Raw genomic sequence first — 23,232 nt, forward strand, 5'->3', positions numbered from 1 at the left:
ATGCCCCTTAAATGTCCCTATCGTCCCTGCCTCCACTACCTCCTCCGGTAGTGAGTTCCAGGCACCCACTACCCTCTGCGTAAAAAACTTGCCTCGTACATCTACTCTAAACTTTGCCCCTCTCACCTTAAACCTATGCCCCCTAGTAATTGACCCCTCTACCCTGGGGAAAAGCCTCTGACTATCCACTCTGTCTATGCCCCTCATAATTTTGTATACCTCTATCAGGTCGCCCCTCAACCTCCTTCGTTCCAGTGAGAACAAACCGAGTTTATTCAATCGCTCCTCATAGCTTATGCCCTCCATACCAGGCAACATTCTGGTAAATCTCTTCTGCACCCTCTCTAAAGCCTCCACATCCTTCTGGTAGTGTGGCGACCAGAATTGAACACTATACTCCAAGTGTGGCCTAACTAAGGTTCTATACAGCTGCAACATGACTTGCCAATTCTTATACTCAATGCCCCGGCCAATGAAGGCAAGCATGCCGTATGCCTTCTTGACTACCTTCTCCACCTGTGTTGCCCCTTTCAATGACCTGTGGACCTGTACTCCTAGATCTCTTTGACTTTCAATACTCTTGAGGGTTCTACCATTCACTGTATATTCCCTACCTGCATTAGCCCTTCCAAAATGCATTACCTCACATTTTTACAGGTTAAACTCCATCTGCCATCTCTCCGCCCAAGTCTCCAGACAATCTAAATCCTGCTGTATCCTCAGACAGTCCTCATCGCTATCCGCAATTCCACCAACCTTTGTGTCGTCTGCAAACTTACTAATCAGACCAGTTACATTTTCCTCCAAATCATTTATATATACTACAAAGAGCAAAGGTCCCAGCACTGATCCCTGTGGAACACCACTGGTCACAGCCCTCCAATTAGAAAAGCATCCCTCCATTGCTACCCTCTGCCTTCTATGGCCTAGCCAGTTCTGTATCCACCTTGCCAGTTCACCCCTGATCCCGTGTGACTTCACCTTTTGTACTAGTCTACCATGAGGGACCTTGTCAAAGGCCTTACTGAAGTCCATATAGACAACATCTACTGCCCTACCTGCATCAATCATCTTAGTGACCTCCTCGAAAAACTCTATCAAGTTAGTGAGACACGACCTCCCCTTCACAAAACCGTGCTGCCTCTCACTAATACGTCCATTTGCTTCCAAATGGGAGTAGATCCTGTCTCGAAGAATTCTCTCCAGTAATTTCCCTACCACTGAAGTAAGGCTCACCGGCCTGTAGTTCCCGGGATTATCCCTGCCACCCTTCTTAAACAGAGGAACAACATTGGCTATTCTCCAGTCCTCCGGGACATCCCCTGAAGACAGCGAGGATCCAAAGATTTCTGTCAAGGCCTCAGCAATTTCCTCTCCAGCCTCCTTCAGTATTCTGGGGTAGATCCCATCCGGCCCTGGGGACTTATCTACCTTAATATTTTTTAAGACACCCAACACCTCGTCTTTTTGGATCACAATGTGACCCAGGCTATCTACACCCCCTTCTCCAGACTCAACATCTACCAATTCCTTCTCTTTGGTGAATACCGATGCAAAGTATTCATTTAGTACCTCGCCCATTTCCTCTGGCTCCACACATAGATTCCCTTGCCTATCCTTCAGTGGGCCAACCCTTTCCCTGGCTACCCTCTTGCTTTTTATGTAAGTGTAAAAAGCCTTGGGATTTTCCTTAACCCTATTTGCCAATGACTTTTCATGACCCCTTCTAGCCCTCCTGACTCCCTGCTTAAGTTCCTTCCTACTTTCCTTATATGCCACACAGGCTTCGTCTGTTCCCAGCCTTTTAGCCCTGACAAATGCCTCCTTTTTCTTTTTGACGAGGCCTACAATATCATTCGTCATCCAAGGTTCCCGAAAATTGCCGTATTTATCTTTCTTCCTCACAGGAACATGCCTGTCCTGTATTCCTATCAACTGACACTTGAAAGCCTCCCACATGTCAGATGTTGATTTGCCCTCAAACATCCGCCCCCAATCTATGTTCTTCAGTTCCCGCCTAATATTGTTATAATTAGCCTTCCCCCAATTTAGCACATTCATCCTCGGACCACTCTTATCCTTGTCCACCAGTACTTTAAAACTTACTGAATTGTGGTCACTGTTACCGAAATGCTCCCCTACTGAAACATCTACCACCTGGCCGGGCTCATTCCCCAATACCAGGTCCAGTACCGCCTCTTCCCTAGTTGGACTGTTTACATATTGTTTTAAGAAGCCCTCCTGGATGCTCCTTACAAACTCTGCCCCGTCTAAGCCCCTGGCACTAAGTGAGTCCCAGTCAATATTGGGGAAGTTGAAGTCTCCCATCACCACAACCCTGTTGTTTTTACTCTTTTCCAAAATCTGTCTACCTATCTGCTCCTCTATCTCCCGCTGGCTGTTGGGAGGCCTGTAGTATACCCCCAACATTGTGACTGCACCCTTCTTATTCCTGATCTCTACCCATATAGCCTCACTGCCCTCTGAGGTGTCCTCTCGCTGTATAGCTGTGATACTCTCCTGAACAAGTAGCGCAACTCCGCCTCCCCTTTTACATCCCCCTCTATCCCGCCTGAAACATCTAAATCCTGGAACGTTTAGCTGCCAATCCTGCCCTTCCCTCAACCAGGTCTCTGTAATGGCAACAACATCATAGTTCCAAGTAGTAATCCAAGCTCTAAGTTCATCTGCCTTACCCGTAATGCTCCTTGCATTAAAACATATGCACTTCAGGCCACCAGACCCGCTGTGTTCAGCAACTTTTCCCCGTCTGCTCTGCCTCAGAGCCACACTTTCCCTATTCCCTAGTTCTCCCTCAACGCTCTCACCTTCTGACCTATTGCTCCCGTGCCCACCCCCCTGCCATACTAGTTTAAACCCTCCCGTGTGACACTAGCAAATCTCGCGGCCAGGATATTTATGCCTCTCCGGTTTAGATGCAACCCGTCCATCTTATACAGGTCACACCTGCCCCGGAAGAGCTCCCAGTGGTCCAGATAACAGAAACCCTCCCTCCTACACCAGCTGTTTAGCCACGTGTTTGTCTGCTCTATCTTCCTATTTCTAGCCTCACTGGCACGTGGCACAGGGAGTAATCCCGAGATTACAACCCTCGAGGTCCTGTCTTTTAACTTTCTGCCTAGCTCCCTGAACTCCTGCTGCAGGACCTCATGCCCCTTCCTGCCTATGTCGTTAGAACCAATATGTACAACGACCTCTACCTGTTTGCCCTCCCCCTTCAGGATTCCCTCTACCCGTTCGGAGACATCCTGGACCCTGGCACCAGGGAGGCAACATACCATCCTGGAGTCTCTTTCACGTCCACAGAAGCGCCTATCTGTTCCCCTGACTATAGAGTCCCCTATAACTATTACTCTTCTGCGCTTTGACCCTCCCTTCTGAACATCAGAGCCAGCCGTGGTGCCACTGCTCTGGCTGCTGCTGTTTTCCCCTGATAGGCTATCCCCCCCGACAGTATCCAAAGGGGTATATCTGTTCGAGAGGGGGACAACCACAGGGGATTCCTGCACTGACTGCCTGCCCTTTCTGGTGGTCACCCATTTCTCTGCCTGCACCTTGGGTGTGACCACACTTACATAACTGCGATCTATGACGCTTTCCGCCACCTGCATGCTCCTAAGTGCATCCAATTGCTGCTCCAACCGAACCATGCGGTCTGTGAGGAGCTGCAGTTGGGTGCACTTTCTGCAGATGAAGCCACCCGGGACGCTGGAAGCCTCCCGGACCTGCCACATCTCACAGTCAGAGCACAGCACCCCTCTAACTGACATTGCGTCAATTAATTAAAATTAAAATTTCTTTTTTTTTTATAAATACTTTTTTTTTAAATTACAAAGTTACTGTCAACTATCTGTTTCCTAGCACTAGATTTCTAATAGAAAAGTGATAGCTAACTATAATATCCTCCGATCTCTGGCTTAGATATCCTCTAAATTATAATTAAGTTATTATGTTTAATTAGTTCCCAAATACTCAAAAAAATTTAGGTTAGAATCCCAACCAGCCACTCAGGTCACAGCTTTTCTGTGATGTCACTTCAGTTTCCCCCCGACACACACAATTTGAAAAAAAGGTATAAAAGTAAAAATCACTTGCTTACCTTCTGAGATGTTCTCAGGTTCTCTCGCTGACAGAGACTGCTCCTCCACCTCCAATCCTTGGCCTGCACAATGCTATTAATATAATAATATAATATGGCACTTACCTTACACCAATGGGTCTTATTATTAGGTTAGAGGAGGAGGGTGGGTGGGAGACACTACACGTGTAGTGTCTCGGGTTTCCTCTCCACCAGAATTTATTGGGGGGGGGGGGGGAAGACTTGCCAGAGGTCGAACTTCCGGTTCCCGCCGAAATCCAAAGGGCTGCTCCTGTAAAGGTAAGAGCTTTTAAACTAACTACTCACCTCCCAGAAGGCCCCTGCGCACCGCTGCCGCCGAAATCCAAAGGGCTGCTCCTGTAAAGGTAAGGTTTTTAAACTCACTACTCACCTCCAAGAAGGCCCCTGCGCACCGCTGCCGCCGAAATCCAAAGGGCTGCTCCTGTAAAGGTAAGGCTTTTAAATACACTACTCACCTCCAAGAAGGCCCCTGCGCACCGCTGCCGCCGAAATCCAAAGGGCTGCTCCTGTAAAGGTAAGGTTTTTAAACTCACTACTCACCTCCAAGAAGGCCCCTGCGCACCGCTGCCGCCGAAATCCAAAGGGCTGCTCCTGTAAAGGTAAGGCTTTTAAATACACTACTCACCTCCAAGAAGGCCCCTGCGCACCGCTGCCGCCGAAATCCAAAGGGCTGCTCATGTAAAGGTAAGAGCTTTTAAACTAACTACTCACCTCCCAGAAGGCCCCTGCGCACCGCTGCCGCCGAAATCCAATTAAGTAACTTAAAATGGCTGACTGCTGATCGTGGATTTTCTGTTGACAATATTCCCACACAGACAGAGAGAGAAGCAGAAACAGACAGATGGAGAAACTAATAGATGACATTTATTTGAGATTTTGAAACCCTGTCAAACACTCCCAGGACAGGTACATCACGGGGTTAGATACAGAGTGAAGCTCCCTCTATATTGTCCCCCATCAAACAATCCCAGGACAGGTACAGTACGGGGTTAGATATAGAGAAAAGCTCCCACTACACTGTCCCCATCAAACACCCCCAGGACAGATAGAGCACGGGGTTAGATACAGAGTAAAGCTCCCTCTACACTGTCCCCATCAAACACTCCCAGGACAGGTACAGCACGGGGTTAGATACAGAGTAAAGCTCCCTCTACACTGTCCCCATCAAACATTAGACACACAGATTGCGAGGGACACACAGATTGCGAGGGACGCAAAATGAAAATTGAAATCGCTTATTGTCACAAGTAGGCTTCAAATGAAGTTACTGTGAAAAGCCCCTAGTCGCCACATTACTGCGCCTGTTCGCGGAGGCTGTTACGGGACACACAGAGAGCGAGGGACACACTGGGAGCGAGGGACCCACAGAGAGCGAGGGACCCACAGAGAGCGAGGGACCCACAGAGAGCGAGGGACCCACAGAGAGCGAGGGACCCACAGAGAGCGAGGGACCCACAGAGAGCGAGGGACCCACAGAGAGCGAGGGACCCACAGAGAGCGAGGGACCCACAGATTGCGAGGGACCCACAGATTGCGAGGGACCCACAGATTGCGAGGGACCCACAGACCCACAGATCACACACACATGATTTTACATACTCACACTCACTCTTACACACTCACTCACACCCTCACTCACACTCACTATTACTCACTCATTCTTACATACGCACACACTTTTACACACACATGCTCACTCACTTTCACACATTAACTTGCTCACTCTTACACACTCACCCACACTTCCAATCACTCACACTCACATACTAATCACTCACTCGCACACCAATCACTCACACTCACCGACACGCTCACACGCTCATTCCCATTCACTCACAAACTCACTCTTACACACTCAGTCACTCTTATACAAACACACTGTTCACACACACTTACACACACTCACTCGTACACACTCACTCTTACAATCACACACAGTAGTTCACACCAATTCTCACTCTTACACACACTCACTCACTGTTATACACACTCACTCAGACACTGGGGGACACGCAGAGAGCGAGGGACGCGCAGAGAGCGAGGGACGCAGCGAGAGCGAGGGACGCAGCGAGAGCGAGGGACGCAGCGAGAGCGAGGGACGCAGCGAGAGCGAGGGACGCAGAGAGCGAGGGACGCAGAGAGCGAGGAACGCAGAGAGCGAGGGACGCAGAGAGCGAGGGACACAGAGAGAGCGAGGGACACAGAGAGAGCGAGGGACACAGAGAGAGCGAGGGACACAGAGAGAGCGAGGGACACAGAGAGAGCGAGGGACACAGAGAGAGCGAGGGACACAGAGAGAGCGAGGGACACAGAGAGAGCGAGGGACACAGAGAGAGCGAGGGACACAGAGAGTGAGGGACACAGAGAGAGCGAGGGACACAGAGAGAGCGAGGGACACAGAGAGAGCGAGGGACACAGAGAGAGAGCGAGGGACACAGCGAGAGAGAGAGAGGGACACAGCGAGAGAGAGAGAGAGGGACACAGCGAGAGAGAGAGAGGGACACAGCGAGAGAGAGAGAGGGACACAGCGAGAGAGAGAGAGGGACACAGCGAGAGAGAGAGAGGGACACAGCGAGAGAGAGAGGGACACAGCGAGAGAGAGAGGGACACAGCGAGAGAGAGAGGGACACAGCGAGTGAGAGAGGGACACAGCGAGAGAGAGACGGACACAGCGAGTGAGAGAGGGACACAGCGAGTGAGAGAGGGACACAGCGAGTGAGAGAGGGACACAGCGAGTGAGAGAGGGACACAGCGAGTGAGAGAGGGACACAGCGAGTGAGAGAGGGACACAGCGAGTGAGAGAGGGACACAGCGAGTGAGAGAGGGACACAGCGAGTGAGAGAGGGACACAGCGAGAGAGTGAGGGACACAGCGAGAGAGTGAGGGACACAGCGAGAGAGTGAGGGACACAGCGAGAGAGTGAGGGACACAGCGAGAGAGTGAGGGACACAGCGAGAGAGAGAGGGACACAGAGAAAGAGAGAGGAACACAGTGAGATAGACACAGTGACGGGGACACATAGAGGGAGAGGGACACAGAGAGAGAGTGACACTGATAGAAAGAGGTACGCGGTGAAAGAGAGGGATAGAGTGAGATAGAAGGACACACGAGAGAGACAGGGACACAGAGAGAGAGAGGGATACAGAGAGGGACAGAGATGGGTGGGCACACAGACAGAGTGAGGGACACACACACAGAAAGAGGTACACAGCGGGTCAGGATCTGAGGTTTCGGGGGCGTGAGTGGGTCAGGATGTGAGGGTTAGGAGACATGAGGGTGTGATGGTGTGAGGGTGCCAGGACGTGAGGCAGTCAGGACATTGGGGTTATCAAAATGACCGTTTTCATTTAATCCAAATTGTTTCATTATAAATTCTAATCTCAGGAATTGACATCAGAGGATCCCAGAGAAAAATCCCATTGAACCCCCTTGTCTAATAAAATGATGTTGTTGCCGATGACCCTGTATTGATTCAGGAATAAACTTTACATCTCACAGTGAGAAAAAATCAAATTGAATCCATATTTATAGAGCAGCTCATTGAAGAAATCTGTCTGTGAACAACATGTAAAATATGAAGTGAAACTTTGCAATGAGCTTTGTTTTTGTGGCCAGCAATCTTCTCTCAAAATGGAGGCAGAAATGAAGTTGTGTTTAACTCACATTCTGTGATTTCTTGCTGGTTTTTACTCATTCTATGGAAAGCCTTCCTCGGGTGACAGACGAATAGTCATTCCAAACATGCCAGAAATTCAGAGGGAAACAAATGTCAAACAAAGACAGAAATAACGACAGGACAGAATCTGTTGTTGACTGCTGAATTAACATAACCATAGACAGGACAAGTGTCTTCCTTAGCAGACACAGGAACCACACCGAGGGGGACATTCCTCACAGTAAGTCGGGGGTGGGGTCTGCACACAGGTCACTGAGGAGATCTCAGTCCAAACTGTTTCCAATCATTTCCCAAATGTTTGACAATATTTGTGGCTCTTCCAAAATTCAAGATACTTTGTTGTCTGTATTCTGTGAATCCAGCTGTAAAATATCTTTACTTCAATGTCTTTTCCCCAACACTATCCCCATATCCCTTTATGTCAATGGGATTTAGAAATCAGTCAATTTCTGCTTTAAACTTAGTCAATATCTTTCCATCTTTGAGAGGGGAGAAATCACCAGGAATGTGGGATTTGATCTCCAGGGTTAGGTTGGAGAAACAGGGCTCGTTCAGGCCCTATTGAAGCAATCTCTCCTCCGAGGACAGTCCGGCAACCTCCCTATCAGCCGATTGACCCTCCGCTGCACTCCCTCTCTGGCAACTGTATCCTTCCATGGTAGGGAGACCAAAAACTGTACACAGTACTCCAGGTGTGGTCTCACCAAGGCCCAGTATAACTGCAGAAAGACTTCTCCACTTCTGAACTCAAATCCCTCTTGCAATGAAGGCCAACATATCATTGGTCTTCTTAACTGCTTGCTGCACCCCCCTCTCCACTTTCAGCGACTGGTGTACAAGCTCCATTTGTACATCCACATTGCCCAACATATCACTGTTTAAATACGACTCTTTCCTTCAGTTATTGTTTGACACTAACTTGGACAACTGTCCGAATTGTCTCAGTGTTGTGCTAACATAAAATGGCCACCGTTAAGTAACTTAAAATGGCTGACTGCTGATCGTGGATTTGTTTCGACAGATTCCCAGAGAGAGATAGAGAGTTGCAGAGACAGAGAAGATGGAGAGACTAACAGAATACATTAATTCAAGATTCAGAATCTCCATCAAACACTGTTAGCCAAAGTACATCATGGGGTTAGATACAGATTACACATCCCTATAAACTGTCCCCAACAAACCCTCCCAGGGCAGCTACAGTACCATGGTATATACAGAGTAAAGCTTCCTCTACACTGTCCCCATCAAACACTCCCCAGGACAGGTACAGCACGGGGTTAGATACAGAGTAAAGCTCCCTCCACACTGTCCCCATCAAACACTCCCAGGACGGGTACAGCACAGGGTTCGATACAGCGTAAAGCTCCCTCCACACTCTCCCCATCAAACACTCCCAGGACAGCACGGGGTTAGGTACAGAGTAAAGCTCCCTCTACACTGTCCCCATCAAACACTGCCTGGACAGGTACAGCACGGGGTTAGATACAGAGTAAGGTTTCCTCTACACTGTACCCATCAAACACTCTCAGGACAGGTACAGCACGGGGTTAGATACAGAGTAAAGCTCCCTCCACACTGTCCCCATCAAACACTCCCAGGACAGGTACAGCACGGGGTTCGATACAGCGTAAAGCTCCCTCCACACTCTCCCCATCAAACACTCCCAGGACAGCACGGGGTTAGGTACAGAGTAAAGCTCCCTCTACACTGTCCCCATCAAACACTCCCAGGACAGCACGGGGTTAGATACAGAGTAAGGTCTCCTCTACACTGTCCCCATCAAACACTCCCAGGACAGGTACAGCACGGGGTTAGATACAGAGTAAGGTTTCCTCTACACTGTTTCCATGATCACTCCCAAGACATGGCAGAGGCAGTACAACGTGGAAATCACCATCCCTGTGAATCGTCTGAACAGCGCTGTTGGAATGTGATACATTTCAATCAGAGCTCGCAGAACCATAGAATATACATTGCAGGAGCAGGCCATTTGGCCCATCGAGTCTGCACTGGCCCTCGGAGAGAGCACCCTACCCAAGCCCACGCCTCCACCAAATCCAAATAACACCAGTAACACCACCTAACCTTTGGGCCACTCAGGGGCAATTTCGCACGGCCAACATCTCCTCTCATCCTTCTCGGCTCTGGTGAATACGGGCACAATCACAGAATCCCTACAATGCAGAAGGAGGCCATTCTGCCCATCGAATCTACACCAACCCTCTGACACAGCACTCTATGTAAGCTCAGTCACCCGTCCTATCCCGATAACTCCTTAACCTAATCTAAACAATCTTTCTTGGACACTAAGGGGTAATTTAGCAGGACCATTCCACCTCGCCTGCACATCTTTGGACTGTGGAAGGAAACCGGAGCACCCGGAAGAAACCCACGCACACACGGGGAGAAACTGCAAACTCCACATAATCAGTCACACAAGGCCGGAATTTAACCCGGGTCACTGGCACTGTGAGGCAGCAGTGCTAACCACTGTGCCACAGTCAAACCAATCTCTCATTGTAGGACAGTCCGGGAAACTCCCTATCAGCCAATTGACCCTCCGCTGCACTCCCTCTCTGGCAACTATATCCTTTCTTAGTTAGTGAGACGAAACTGGACACAATACTCCAGGTGTGGTCTCACCAAGGCCTTGTGTAACTGCAGGAAGACATCTCCACGTCTGAACTCAAATCTCTCTTGCAATGAAGGCCAACATATCATTGGCCTTCTTAACTGCTTGCTGCACCCCCCTCTCCACTTTCAGTGACTGGTGTACAAGGACAGCCAGCTCCCTTTCTACATCCACATTCACCAACAAATCACTGTTTAAATCAGACACTTTCCATCAGGATTTTGTTATACCAACGTGTACAAATGTCAGAAATGACTGTGCTGTGCTCACCTAGAATGGCCACCATTAAGTAATTTAAAATGGCTGACTGCTGATCGTGGATTTTGTTTTGACAATATTCCCAGACAGACAGAGAGAGAAGCAGAAACAGACAGATGGAGAAACTAATAGAAGACATTTATTGGAGATTTTGAAACTCCATCAAACATGACCAGTAAAGGTACATCATGGGGTTAGACACAGATTCCTCTACACTGTCCCTGGCAAACACTCCCAGGACAGGTACATCACGGGGTTACATACGGAGTAAAGCTCCTCTGCACTGTCCCCATCAAACACTCCCAGCAGAGGTACAGCACGGGGTTACATACGGAGTAAAGCTCCTCTGCACTGTCCTCATCAAACACTCCCAGCACAGGTACAAAACGGTGTTACATATCGAGCAGGGCTCTCTCTACACTGTTCCCATCAAACACACCCAGGACAGGTGCAGCACGGGGTTAGATACAGAATAAAGCTCCCTCTACACTGTCCCCATCAAACACTCCCAGGACAGGTACAGCACGGGGTTAGATACAGAGTAAAGCTCCCTCAACACTGTCCCCATCAAACACTCCCAGGACAGGTACAGCACGGGGTTAGATACAGAGTAAAGCTCCCTCTACACTGTCCCCATCAAACACTCCCAGGACAGGTACAGCACGGGGGTTAGAACATAGAACATAGAAAATACAGCACAGAACAGGCCCTTTGGCCCACGATGTTGTGCCGAACCTTTGTCCTAGATTAATCATAGATTATCATTGAATTTACAGTGCAGAAGGAGGCCATTCGCCCCCCCCCCCCCCCCCCCGAGTCTGCACCGGCCCCCGGAAAGAGCACCCCACCCAAATTCAACACCTCCACCCAACACCAAGGGCAATTTGGACATTAAGGGCAATTTATCATTGGCCAATTCACCTAACCCGCACATCTTTGGATTGTGGGAGGAAACCGGAGCACCCGGTGGAAACCCACGCAGACACGGGGAGGACGTGCAGACTCCGCACAGACAGTGACCCAAGCCGGAATCGAACCTGGGACCCTGGAGCTGTGAAGCAATTGTGCTATCCACAATGCTACCGTGCTGCCCTTGAGAACAAATAAATCTACACTATATCATTTAACCGTAATCCATGTACCTATCCAATAGCTGCTTGAAGGTCCCTAATGTTTCCGACTCAACTGCTCCCACAGGCAGTGCATTCCATGCCCCCACTACTCTCTGGGTAAAGAACCTACCTCTGATATCCCTCCTATATCTTCCACCTTTCACCTTAAATTTATGTCCCCTTGTAATGGTTTGTTCCACCCGGGGAAAAAGTCTCTGACTGTCTACTCTATCTATTCCCCTGATCATCTTATAAACCTCTATCAAGTCGCCCCTCATCCTTCTCCGTTCTAATGAGAAAAGGCCTAGCACCCTCAACCTTTCCTCGTAAGACCTACTCTCCATTCCAGGCAACATCCTGGATGGTAAATCTTCTTTGCACCTTTTCCAAAGCTTCCACATCCTTCCTAAAATGAGGCGACCAGAACTGTACACAGTACTCCAAATGTGGCCTTACCAAAGTTTTGTACAGCTGCATCATCACCTCACGGCTCTTAAATTCAATCCCTCTGTTAATGAACGCGAGCACACCATAGGCCTTCTTCACAGCTCTATCCACTTGAGTGGCAACTTTCAAAGATGTATGAACATAGACCCCAAGATCTCTCTGCTCCTCCACATTGCCAAGAACTCTACCGTTAACCCTGTATTCCGCATTCATATTTGTCCTTCCAAAATGGACAACCTCACACTTTTCAGGGTTAAACTCCATCTGCCACTTCTCAGCCCAGCTCTGCATCCTATCTATGTCTCTTTGCAGCCGACAACAGCCCTCCTTACTATCCACAACTCCACCAATCTTCGTATTGTCTGCAAATTTACTGACCCACCCTTCAACTCCCTCATCCAAGTCATTAATGAAAATCACAAACAGCAGAGGACCCAGAACTGATCCCTGCGGTACGCCACTGGTAACTGGGATCCAGGCTGAATATTTGCCATCCACCACCACTCTCTGACTTCTATCGGTTAGCCAGTTCGTTATCCAACTGGCCAAATTTCCCACTATCCCATGCCTCCTTACTTTCTGCATAAGCCTACCATGGGGAACTTTATCAAATGCCTTACTAAAATCCATGTACACTACATCCACTGCTTTACCTTCATCCACATGCTTGGTCACCTCCTCAAAGAATTCAATAAGATTTGTAAGGCAAGACCTACCCCTCACAAATCCGTGCTGACTATCCCTAATCAAGCAGTGTCTTTCCAGATGCTCAGAAATCCTATCCTTCAGTACCCTTTCCATTACTTTGCCTACCACCGAAGTAAGACTAACTAGCCTGTTATTCCCAGGGTTATCCCTAGTCCCTTTTTTGAACAGGGGCACGACATTCGCCACTCTCCAATCCCCTGGTACCACCCCTGTTGACAGTGAGGACGAAAAGATCATTGCCAACGGCTCTGCAATTTCATCTCTTGCTTCCCATAGAATCCTTGGATATATCCCGTCAGGCCCGGGGGACTTGTCTATCCTCAAGTTTTTCAAAATGCCCAACACATCTTCCTTCCTAACAAGTATTTCCTCGAGCTTACCAATCTGTTTCACACTGTCCTCTCCAACAATATCGCCCCTCTCATTTGTAAATACAGAAGAAAAGTACTCGTTCAAGACCTCTCCTATCTCTTCAGACTCAATACACAATCTCCCGCTACTGTCCTTGATCGGACCTACCCTCGCTCTAGTCATTCTCATATTTCTCACATATGTGTAAAAGGCCTTGGGGTTTTCCTTGATCCTACCCGCCAAAGATTGTTCATGCCCTCTCTTAGCTCTCCTAATCCCTTTCTTCAGTTCCCTCCTGGCTATCTTGTATCCCTCCAATGCCCTGTCTGAACCTTGTTTCCTCAGCCTTACATAAGTCACCTTTTTCCTCTTAACAAGACTTTCAACCTCTCTTGTCAACCATGGTTCCCTCACTCGACCATCTCTTCCCTGCCTGACAGGGACATACATATCAAGGACACGTAGCAACTGTTCCTTGAACAAGTTCCACATTTCACTTGTGTCCTTCCCTGCCAGCCTATGTTCCCAACTTATGCACTTCAATTCTTGTCTGACAAAGTAAAGCTCCCTCTACACTGTCCCCATCAAACACTCCCAGGACAGGTACAGCACAGGGTCAGATATCGAGCAGGGCTCTCTCTACACTGTCCCCATCAAACACTCCCAGGACAGGTACAACACGGGGTCAGATACAAAGTAAAGCTCCCTCTACACTGTCCCTCTCAAACACTCCCAGGACAGGTACAGCACGGGGTTAGATACAGAGCAAAGCTCCCTCTACACTGTCCCCATCAAACATTCCCAGGATAGGTACAGCACGGGGTTAGATACAGAGCAAAGCTCCCTCTACACTGTCCCCATCAAACACTCCCAGGACAGGTAAAACACGGGGTTAGATACAGAGTAAAGCTCCCGCTACACAGTCCCCATCAAGCACTCCCAGGACAGGTACAGCACGGGGTTAGATACAGAGTAAAGCTCCCTCTACACTGTCCCCATCAAACACTCCCAGGACAGGAACAGCACGGGGTCAGATACAGAGTAAAGCTCCCTCTACACTGTCCCCATCAAACACTCCCAGGACAGGTACAGCACGGGGTTAGATTCAGAGTAAAGCTCCCCCTACACTGTCCCCATCAAACACTCCCAGAACAGGTACAACACGGGGTTAGATACAGAGTAAGATTTCCTCTACACTGTCTCCATGATCACTCCCAAGACATGGCAGAGGCAGTACAACGTGGAAATCACCATCCCTATGTGTAGTCTGAACAGCGCTGTTGGAATGTGATACAGAGAATCATAGAATATACATTGCAGGAGCAGGCCATTTGGCCCATCGAGTCTGCACTGGCCCTCGGAGAGAGCACCCTACCCAAGCCCACGCCTCCACCAAATCCAAATAACCCCAGTAACACCACCTACCCTTTGGGCCACTAAGGGGCAATTTCGCACGGCCAACATCTCCTCTCATCCTTCTCGGCTCTAGTGAATACCGGCACAATCACAGAATCCCTACAATGCAGAAGGAGGCCATTCTGCCCATCGAATCTACACCAACCCTCTGACACAGCACTCTATGTAAGCTCAGTCACCCGCCCTATCCCAACAACTCCTTAACCTAATCTAAACAATCTTTCTTGGACACTAAGGGGTAATTTAGCAGGACCATTCCACCTAGCCTGCACATCTTTGGACTGTGGAAGGAAACCGGAGCACCCGGAGGAAACCCACGCACACGCGGGAAGAAACTGCCAACTCCACATAATCAGTCACACAAGGCCGGAATTTAACCCGGGTCACTGGCACTGTGAGGCAGCAGTGCTAACCACTGTGCCACATTCAAACCAATCTCTCCTTGTAGGACAGTCCGGGAAACTCCCTATCAGCCAATTGACCCTCCGCTGCACTCCCTCTCTGGCAACTATATCCTTTCTTAGTTAGTGAGACGAAACTGTACACAATACTCCAGGTGTGGTCTCACCAAGGCCTTGTGTAACTGCAGGAAGACATCTCCACTTCTGAACTCAAATCCCTCTTTCAATGAAGGCCAACATATCATTGGCCTTCTTAACTGCTTGCTGCACCCCCCTCTCCACTTTCAGTGACTGGTGTACAAGGACAGCCAGCTCCCTTTCTACATCCACATTCACCAACAAATCACTGTTTAAATCAGACACTTTCCATCAGGATTTTGTTATACCAACGTGTACAAATGTCAGAAATGACTGTGCTGTGCTCACCTAGAATGGCCACCATTAAGTAATTTTAAATGGCTGACTGCTGATCGTGGATTTTGTTTTGACAATATTCCCAGACAGACAGAGAGAGAAGCAGAAACAGACAGATGGAGAAACTAATAGAAGACATTTATTGGAGATTTTGAAACTCCATCAAACATGACCAGCAAAGGTACATCATGGGGTTAGATACAGATTCCTCTCCACTGTCCCTGGCAAACACTCCCAGGACAGGTACATCACGGGGTTACATACGGAGTAAAGCTCCCTCTGCACTGTCCCCATCAAACACTCCCAGGACAGGTACATCACGGGTTTAGACACAGAGTAAAGCTCCCTCCACACTGTCCCAATCAAACACTCCCAGGACAGGTACAAAACGGTGTTACATATCGAGCAGGGCTCTCTCTACACTGTTCCCATCAAACACTCCCAGGACAAGTACAGCACGGGGTTAGATACAGAGTAAAGCTCCTGCTACACTGTCCCCATCAAACACACCCTGGACAGGTACAGTACGGGGTTAGATATAGAGTAAAGCTCCCACTACAGTGTCCCCATCAAACACTCCCAGGACAGGTACATCACGGGTTTAGACACAGAGTAAAGCTCCCTCCACACTGTCCCCATCAAACACTCCCAGGACAGGTACAGCACGGGGTTAGATACAGAGTAAATCTCCCTCTACACTGTCCCCATCAAACACTCCCAGGACAGGCACAGCACGGGGTTAGAGACAGAGTAAAGCTCTCTCTACACTGTCCCCCATCAAACACACCCAGGACAGGTACAGCACGGGGTTAGATACAGAGTAAAGCTCCTGCTACACTGTCCCCATCAAACACTCCCAGGACAGGTACAGCACGGGGTTAGATACAGAGTAAAGCTCCCTCTACACTGTCCCCATCAAACACTCCCAGGACAGGTACAGCACGGGGTTAGATACAGAGTAAAGCTCCCTCTACACTGTCCCCATCAAACACTCCCAGGACAGGTACAGCACGGGGTTAGATACAGAGCAAAGCTCCCTCTACACTGTCCCCCATCAAACACACCCAGGACAGGTACAGCACAGGGTTAGATACAGAGTAAAGCTCCTGCTACACTGTCCCCATCAAACACTCCCAGGACAGGTACAGCACGGGGTTAGATACAGAGTAAAGCTCCCTCTACACTGTCCCCATCAATCACTCCCAGGACAGGTGCAGCACGGGGTTGGATACAGAGTAAGGTTTCCTCTACACTGTCCCCATCAAACACTCCCAGGACAGGTACAGCACAGGGTTAGATACAGAGTAAAGCTCCTGCTACACTGTCCCCATCAAACACTCCCAGGACGGGTGCAGCACGGGGTTGGATACAGAGTAAGGTTTCCTCTACACTGTCTCCATCAAACACTCCCAGGACAGGTACAGCACAGGGTTAGATACAGAGTAAAGCTCCTGCTACACTGTCCCCATCAAACACTCCCAGGACAGGTACAGCACGGGGTTAGATACAGAGTAAAGCTCCCTCTACACTGTCCCCATCAATCACTCCCAGGACAGGTGCAGCACGGGGTTGGATACAGAGTAAGGTTTCCTCTACACTGTCCCCATCAAACACTCCCAGGACAGGTACAGCACGGGGTTAGATACAGAGTAAAGCTCCCTCTACACTGTCCCCACCAAACACTCCCAGGACAGGTACAGCACGGGGTTAGATACAGAGTAAAGCTCCCTCTACACTGTCCCCATCAATCACTCCCAGGACAGGTGCAGCACGGGGTTGGATACAGAGTAAGGTTTCCTCTACACTGTCCCCATCAAACACACCCAGGACAGGTACAGCACAGGGTTAGATACAGAGTAAATCTCCCTCTACACTGTCCCCATCAAACACTGCCTGGACAGGTACAGCACGGGGTCAGATATCGAGCAGGGCTCTCTCTACACGAGACTGTTTCCATTTTCTCACATCATATTTGCTTCTTTTCCAATTCCCTTTAACTCTGTGCCATCTCGTTCTTGATCTTCTTAATAGTGGGAACCGTTCCTCCCTGTCTACTCTGTCCGTCACCCCCAAGAATTTGAACACCTCTATCTAATCTCCTCTTGGCCATTTCTCTGCGTGGAGAACAGACCCAACCTCTCCAATCTAACCTCATCACTGAAGTTTCTCATTCCTGAACCATTCTTGTGAACCTCCTCTGCACTCGCTCCAGTGTGTTCACACTCTTCCTATCATGTGGCACCCAGAACTGTCCACAATATTCCAGCTGAGGTCTAACTAGTGTCTTGTATAACTTCAGCCTTACCTCCTCGCTCTTGTACCAATGCGGAAAATACTGAGCAGGTCAGGCAGCATCTGTGGAGAGAGAAATAGAATCTTGGACCAGGGCGACTGGCAGATAGACAGATAGAGAAACGTCCACACACACAGTAACACACTTACCCTCACACAGACACCCTGCTCTAAACAGATAGAAAATGCGGCAGATCACTTCTCCATCAGTAAATGGAAGGAGATTAATTGGATTTCTCTTCAAAAGTACCAGCTCACATTTAAAAAGAATGGGTGGGTGGGAGGGTTGGTGCTTCCCAATCTTTTGTATTGTTATTGGGTGGTGAATTTGGAGAAGATTGGGCAATGGTGGGGAGAGGAAGAAGCGGAATGGGTACAGGTGGTGGAAGCATCGTGTAAAGGGGCTAGTTTGCAGACTTCAGCTGCGGCTCCACTGCCATTTCCCCCGGGGAGGTTTACACAAAGCCCGGTGCTGGCATCTTCCTTCAACATCTGGAGCAAGCGGAGACGCCATTTTGGTTTGGTAAACTTGACGGTGCGAGCCCCTAATTATGGAAACCCCCGATTCACCCCGGCGGCAAGACTGGATACAATATTTAAACAGTGGCATAAAGCTGGGCTGAGACAGGTTAAAGACTTGTTGTTGGAAAGTAGATTTGAAGAATTGAGGGAGAAACATAAAATGCAGAGGGAGGTGAAGTTTAATTATCTTCAATGATGAAACTTGGTGAAAAAGGAGTTGTCCTCGTTCGTTTGCCTACCAGAGAACTAGGTGCTGGATAGATTGCTCCTCCCAGCTAAGTTGGTGATGGGAGAATTACTAACATTTACAGGTGGCTGATGGACAGAAAGAAAGCAGCGATTGAAGAGATGAAACAAAAGTGGAAGGAAGAGTTGGATGTGGCGTTGGAATGGGAACGATGGAGTGAGATTATACCAGGGTCAATGCGACATCTTCATGTGCTCGGATGGGCTTGATACAATTCAAGGATGTACACAGGAGCCATATGACACAGGACCGAATGAGCAGATTCTTCACAGAGGGAGAAGATAAATGTGAGAATGTCAAGGAGGACCAGTTAACCATGTCCACATCTTCTGGTCACGTCCACAATTCGTGGGCTTCTGGCTCTCGCTATTTAAAACACAAACAAAAGTTGTGGAGGTGGAAATATTACTGGGACCACGTGAGGCAATTTCTGGGGTGTCGGAAGTACCGGGACTAATAGATGGGGACGGGGCTGATGTAGTGGCCTTTGCCACATTGATCGCCCGGAGGCTAATTTTATTGGAAGGGAAGTCAGAAGATGCGCCAAAAATATCAACGTGGTTGAGGGATATTGCGGAATTCCTTAAACTTGAGAAACTAAAGTCAGCCCTTTGTGGCTCAGATGGGGGTTTCTGGACGAGATGGAAGCTGTTCTTGTCTCTATTTACATATCTGTTTGTTGCCAGTGGGGAAGGGGAGGGAAGAGGGGAAAGGTTTAATGGAAATAAAGGAATAAATGTCAAATGAGGAGAATAGTATTTTGTTTGTGTTGTGACTGACTGATTGTTTGTATGTTGTTATGTCCGTCCTCATCGGAATGAAAATATTTTCAAAAAACACAGCAACAGTGACCACACTTATTAAAAAGTAGCTCACGGACTGCAAAATGTTTGAAGGTCATGAGTTAAAAGTCTTAAACTTAAACGTGGGAATGAGGGAGTTAATTCATCCTTTCCACAGGGGACGTGGGGGAATTTTCCACTATGACCACATTTCTGATTGTGGAATCTTACTGTGCAATCAATATGCCTGCTGTCAGTTTGTACATGTTCAAGTAGAAAGAGAGAAAGAAATCCATCTTCAGAGACTCTGATCTTAATTTTGAAAGTGCCACCGTTTTTGGGCTCTTCCTGTACACAAGCTGCCTGCAGAATTCCCCAAGTTAAAAACAAGGTGAGAGTGGAGAGTGAGGGGCGAGTGAACAGAAAGTAGATGGGGTTATCAAAGAACAAAGAACAAAGAAATGTACAGCACAGGAACAGGCCCTTCGGCCCTCCAAGCCCGTGCCGACCATACTGCCCGACTAAACTACAATCTTCTACACTTCCTGGGTCCGTATCCTTCTATTCCCATCCTATTCATATATTTGTCAAGATGCCCCTTAAATGTCCCTATCGTCCCTGCTTCCACTACCTCCTCCGGTAGCGAGTTCCAGGTACCCACTACCCTCTGCGTAAAAAACTTGCCTCGTACATCTACTCTAAACCTTGCCCCTCTCACCTTAAACCTATGCCCCCTAGTAATTGACCCCTCTACACTGGGGAAAAGCCAAACTGACTGTTTTCATTGGATCCAAATTGTTTCATTATAAATTCTAATCTCATGAACTGACATCAGTGGATTTCAGTGAAAAATCCCATTGAACCTCCTTTTCTAATAAAAAGATGTTGTTGCCGATGACCCTGTATTGATTGAGGAATAAGCTTTACATCTCAGTGAGAAAAAATCAAATTGAATCCAAATTTATAGAGCAGCTCATTGAAGAAATCTGTGAACAACATGTAAAATATGAAGTGAAACTTTGCAATGAGCTTTGTTTTTGTGGCCAGGGATATCTCTTAAAGACCAATCAAACACTCCCAGGACAGGTACAGCACGGGGTTAGATAAAGAGTAATGCTCCCTCTACACTGTCCCCATCAAACACTCCCAGGACAGGTACAGCACAGGGTTAGATCCAGAGTAAAGCTCCCTCCACGCTGTCCCCATCAAACACTTCCAGAGCAGATACAGCACGGGGTCAGATACAGAGTAAAGCTCCCTCTACACTGTCCCCATCAAACATTCCCAGGACAGGCACAGCACGGGTTAGATACAGAGTAAAGCTCCCTCTGCACTGTCCCCATGAAACACTCCCAGGACAGGTACAGCATGGGGGTAGAATCAGAGTAAATCTCCCTCGACACTGTCACCATCAAACACTCCCAGGCCAGGTACAGCACGGGGTTAGATGCAGAGTAAAGGTCCCTCTACACTGACCCCATCAAACACTCCCAGGACAGGTACAGCATGGGGTTAGATACAGAGTAATGCTCCCGCTACACTGTCCCCATCTAACAGTCCTAGGACAGGTACAGCACGGGGTTAGATACAGAGTAAAGCTCCCTCTACACTATCCCCATCAAACACTCCCAGGATAGGTACAGCACGGGCTTAGATACAGAGTAAAGCTCCCTCCACGTCGTCCCCATCAAACACACCCAGGACAGGTACAACACGGGGTTTGATACAGAGTGAAGCTCCCTCTACACTGTCCCCATTAAACATTAACAGGACAGGTACAGCATAAGATTAGATAAAGAGTAAAGCTCCCTCTGCACTGTCCCCATCAAACACTCCTAGGACAGGTACAGCACGGGGTGAGATACAGAGTAAAGCTCCCTCTAGACTGTCCCCATCAAACACTCCCATGACAGGTACAGCACAGGGTTAGATCCAGAGTAAAGCTCCCTCCACGCTGTCCCCATCAAACACTTCCAGAGCAGATACAGCACGGGGTCAGATACAGAGTAAAGCTCCCTCTACACTGTCCCCATCAAACATTCCCAGGACAGGCACAGCACGGGTTAGATACAGAGTAAAGCTCCCTCTGCACTGTCCCCATGAAACACTCCCAGGACAGGTACAGCACGGGGGTAGAATCAGAGTAAATCTCCCTCGACACTGTCACCATCAAACACTCCCAGGCCAGGTACAGCATGGGGTTAGATGCAGAGTAAAGGTCCCTCTACACTGACCCCATCAAACACTCCCAGGACAGGTACAGCATGGGGTTAGATACAGAGTAATGCTCCCGCTACACTGTCCCCATCTAACAGTCCTAGGACAGGTACAGCACGGGGTTAGATACAGAGTAAAGCTCCCTCTACACTATCCCCATCAAACACTCCCAGGATAGGTACAGCACGGGCTTAGATACAGAGTAAAGCTCCCTCCACGTCGTCCCCATCAAACAGTCCCAGGACAGGTACAACACGGGGTTTGATACAGAGTGAAGCTCCCTCTACACTGTCCCCATTAAACATTAACAGGACAGGTACAGCATAAGATTAGATAAAGAGTAAAGCTCCCTCTGCACTGTCCCCATCAAACACTCCTAGGACAGGTACAGCACGGGGTGAGATACAGAGTAAAGCTCCCTCTAGACTGTCCCCATCAAACACTCCCATGACAGGTACAGCACAGGGTGTGATACAGAGTAAAGCTCTGGGGCAGCACGGTAGCATTGTGGATAGCACAATTGCTTCACAGCTCCAGGGCCCGAGGTTCGATTCCGTCTTGGGCCACTGTCTCTGCGGAGTCTGCACATCCTCCCCGTGTGTGCGTGGGTTTCCTCCGGGTGCTCCGGTTTCCTCCCACAGTCCAAAGATGTGCAAGTTAGGTTGATTGGCCAAGCTAAATTGCCCTCAGTGTCCAAATTGTCCAGATGTAGCTCCCTCTACATCTGTCCTCACCAGATACTCCCAGGAGAGGTACATAGGAACAGGAATGGGCCATTCAGCTGATCGAGCCTGCCTTAGCGACTAGACCACCTGAATCAATAACCTATTTTAATAATCCGATACAAAGCCCTGGATGAATTTATTTCCTAGCAGCATCAGTAGCTGTAAATCCTGCTCTACACTGTGTCAGAAATATTACTGCATTTGAGAATGTCATTGTGAATATTACCTTGTAATATATAACCGTTCTCATCCATATCTCTATTGAGAACACATTAGCTCCTTTCCCAGTGATCACTGCAGTTGACCCCGTCACTGTTAATACGATAAGCTCTTGTCCCAGTTAATACTACATTACACCATACTGCTGTGGACACTACAATTAACCCTTTTGGAGTGCTGACTACCATGTACCCAGGGTAAGAGCCTGTGGGACTACCATGTATAATAAACTTTATTGTCACAAGTAGGCTTCCATTAATACTGCCATGAAGTTACTGTGAAAATCCCCTAGTCGCCACATTCCGGCGCCTGTTCGGGTACACAGAGGGAGAATTCAGAATGTCCAAATTACCCAACAGCGCGACTTTCAGACTTGTGGGAGGAAACCGGAGCTCCCGGAAGAAAACCACGCAGACACAGGGAGGACGTGCCGGGAATCGAACCCGGGACCCTGGAGCTGTGAAGCCACAGTGCTACCCTCTGTGCTACCGTGCCGCGTAATGAGTCACACACACAAAACCTCCCACCCCACCCCAGACACACAAACACGTGTACAGACAAACACAAACTCACACACCGACACAAACTCAGACAGGCTGGGTCAATACATCTTTCAAATGGAGCGAGATCCATTCTCCACCTTTAACTTGGAGAGGTGTATCTGGCCTGTGT

General features: G+C 48.7%; 1 gene segment (V, D, J or C); it reads right to left on the reverse strand.

The window, feature by feature from the left end:
- Positions 1 to 23,232, reverse strand: part of LOC140418167 (T cell receptor alpha variable 38-2/delta variable 8-like) — a 78,883-nt gene that overhangs the window by 33,531 nt on the left and 22,120 nt on the right. Inside the window, 1 exon segment of the V gene segment in view lies at positions 17,862 to 17,911. Within this exon segment, the coding sequence occupies positions 17,862 to 17,911 (50 nt within the window).

Source organism: Scyliorhinus torazame, chromosome 5 (genome assembly GCF_047496885.1).
Source record: "Scyliorhinus torazame isolate Kashiwa2021f chromosome 5, sScyTor2.1, whole genome shotgun sequence".
NCBI lineage: Eukaryota > Metazoa > Chordata > Chondrichthyes > Carcharhiniformes > Scyliorhinidae > Scyliorhinus > Scyliorhinus torazame.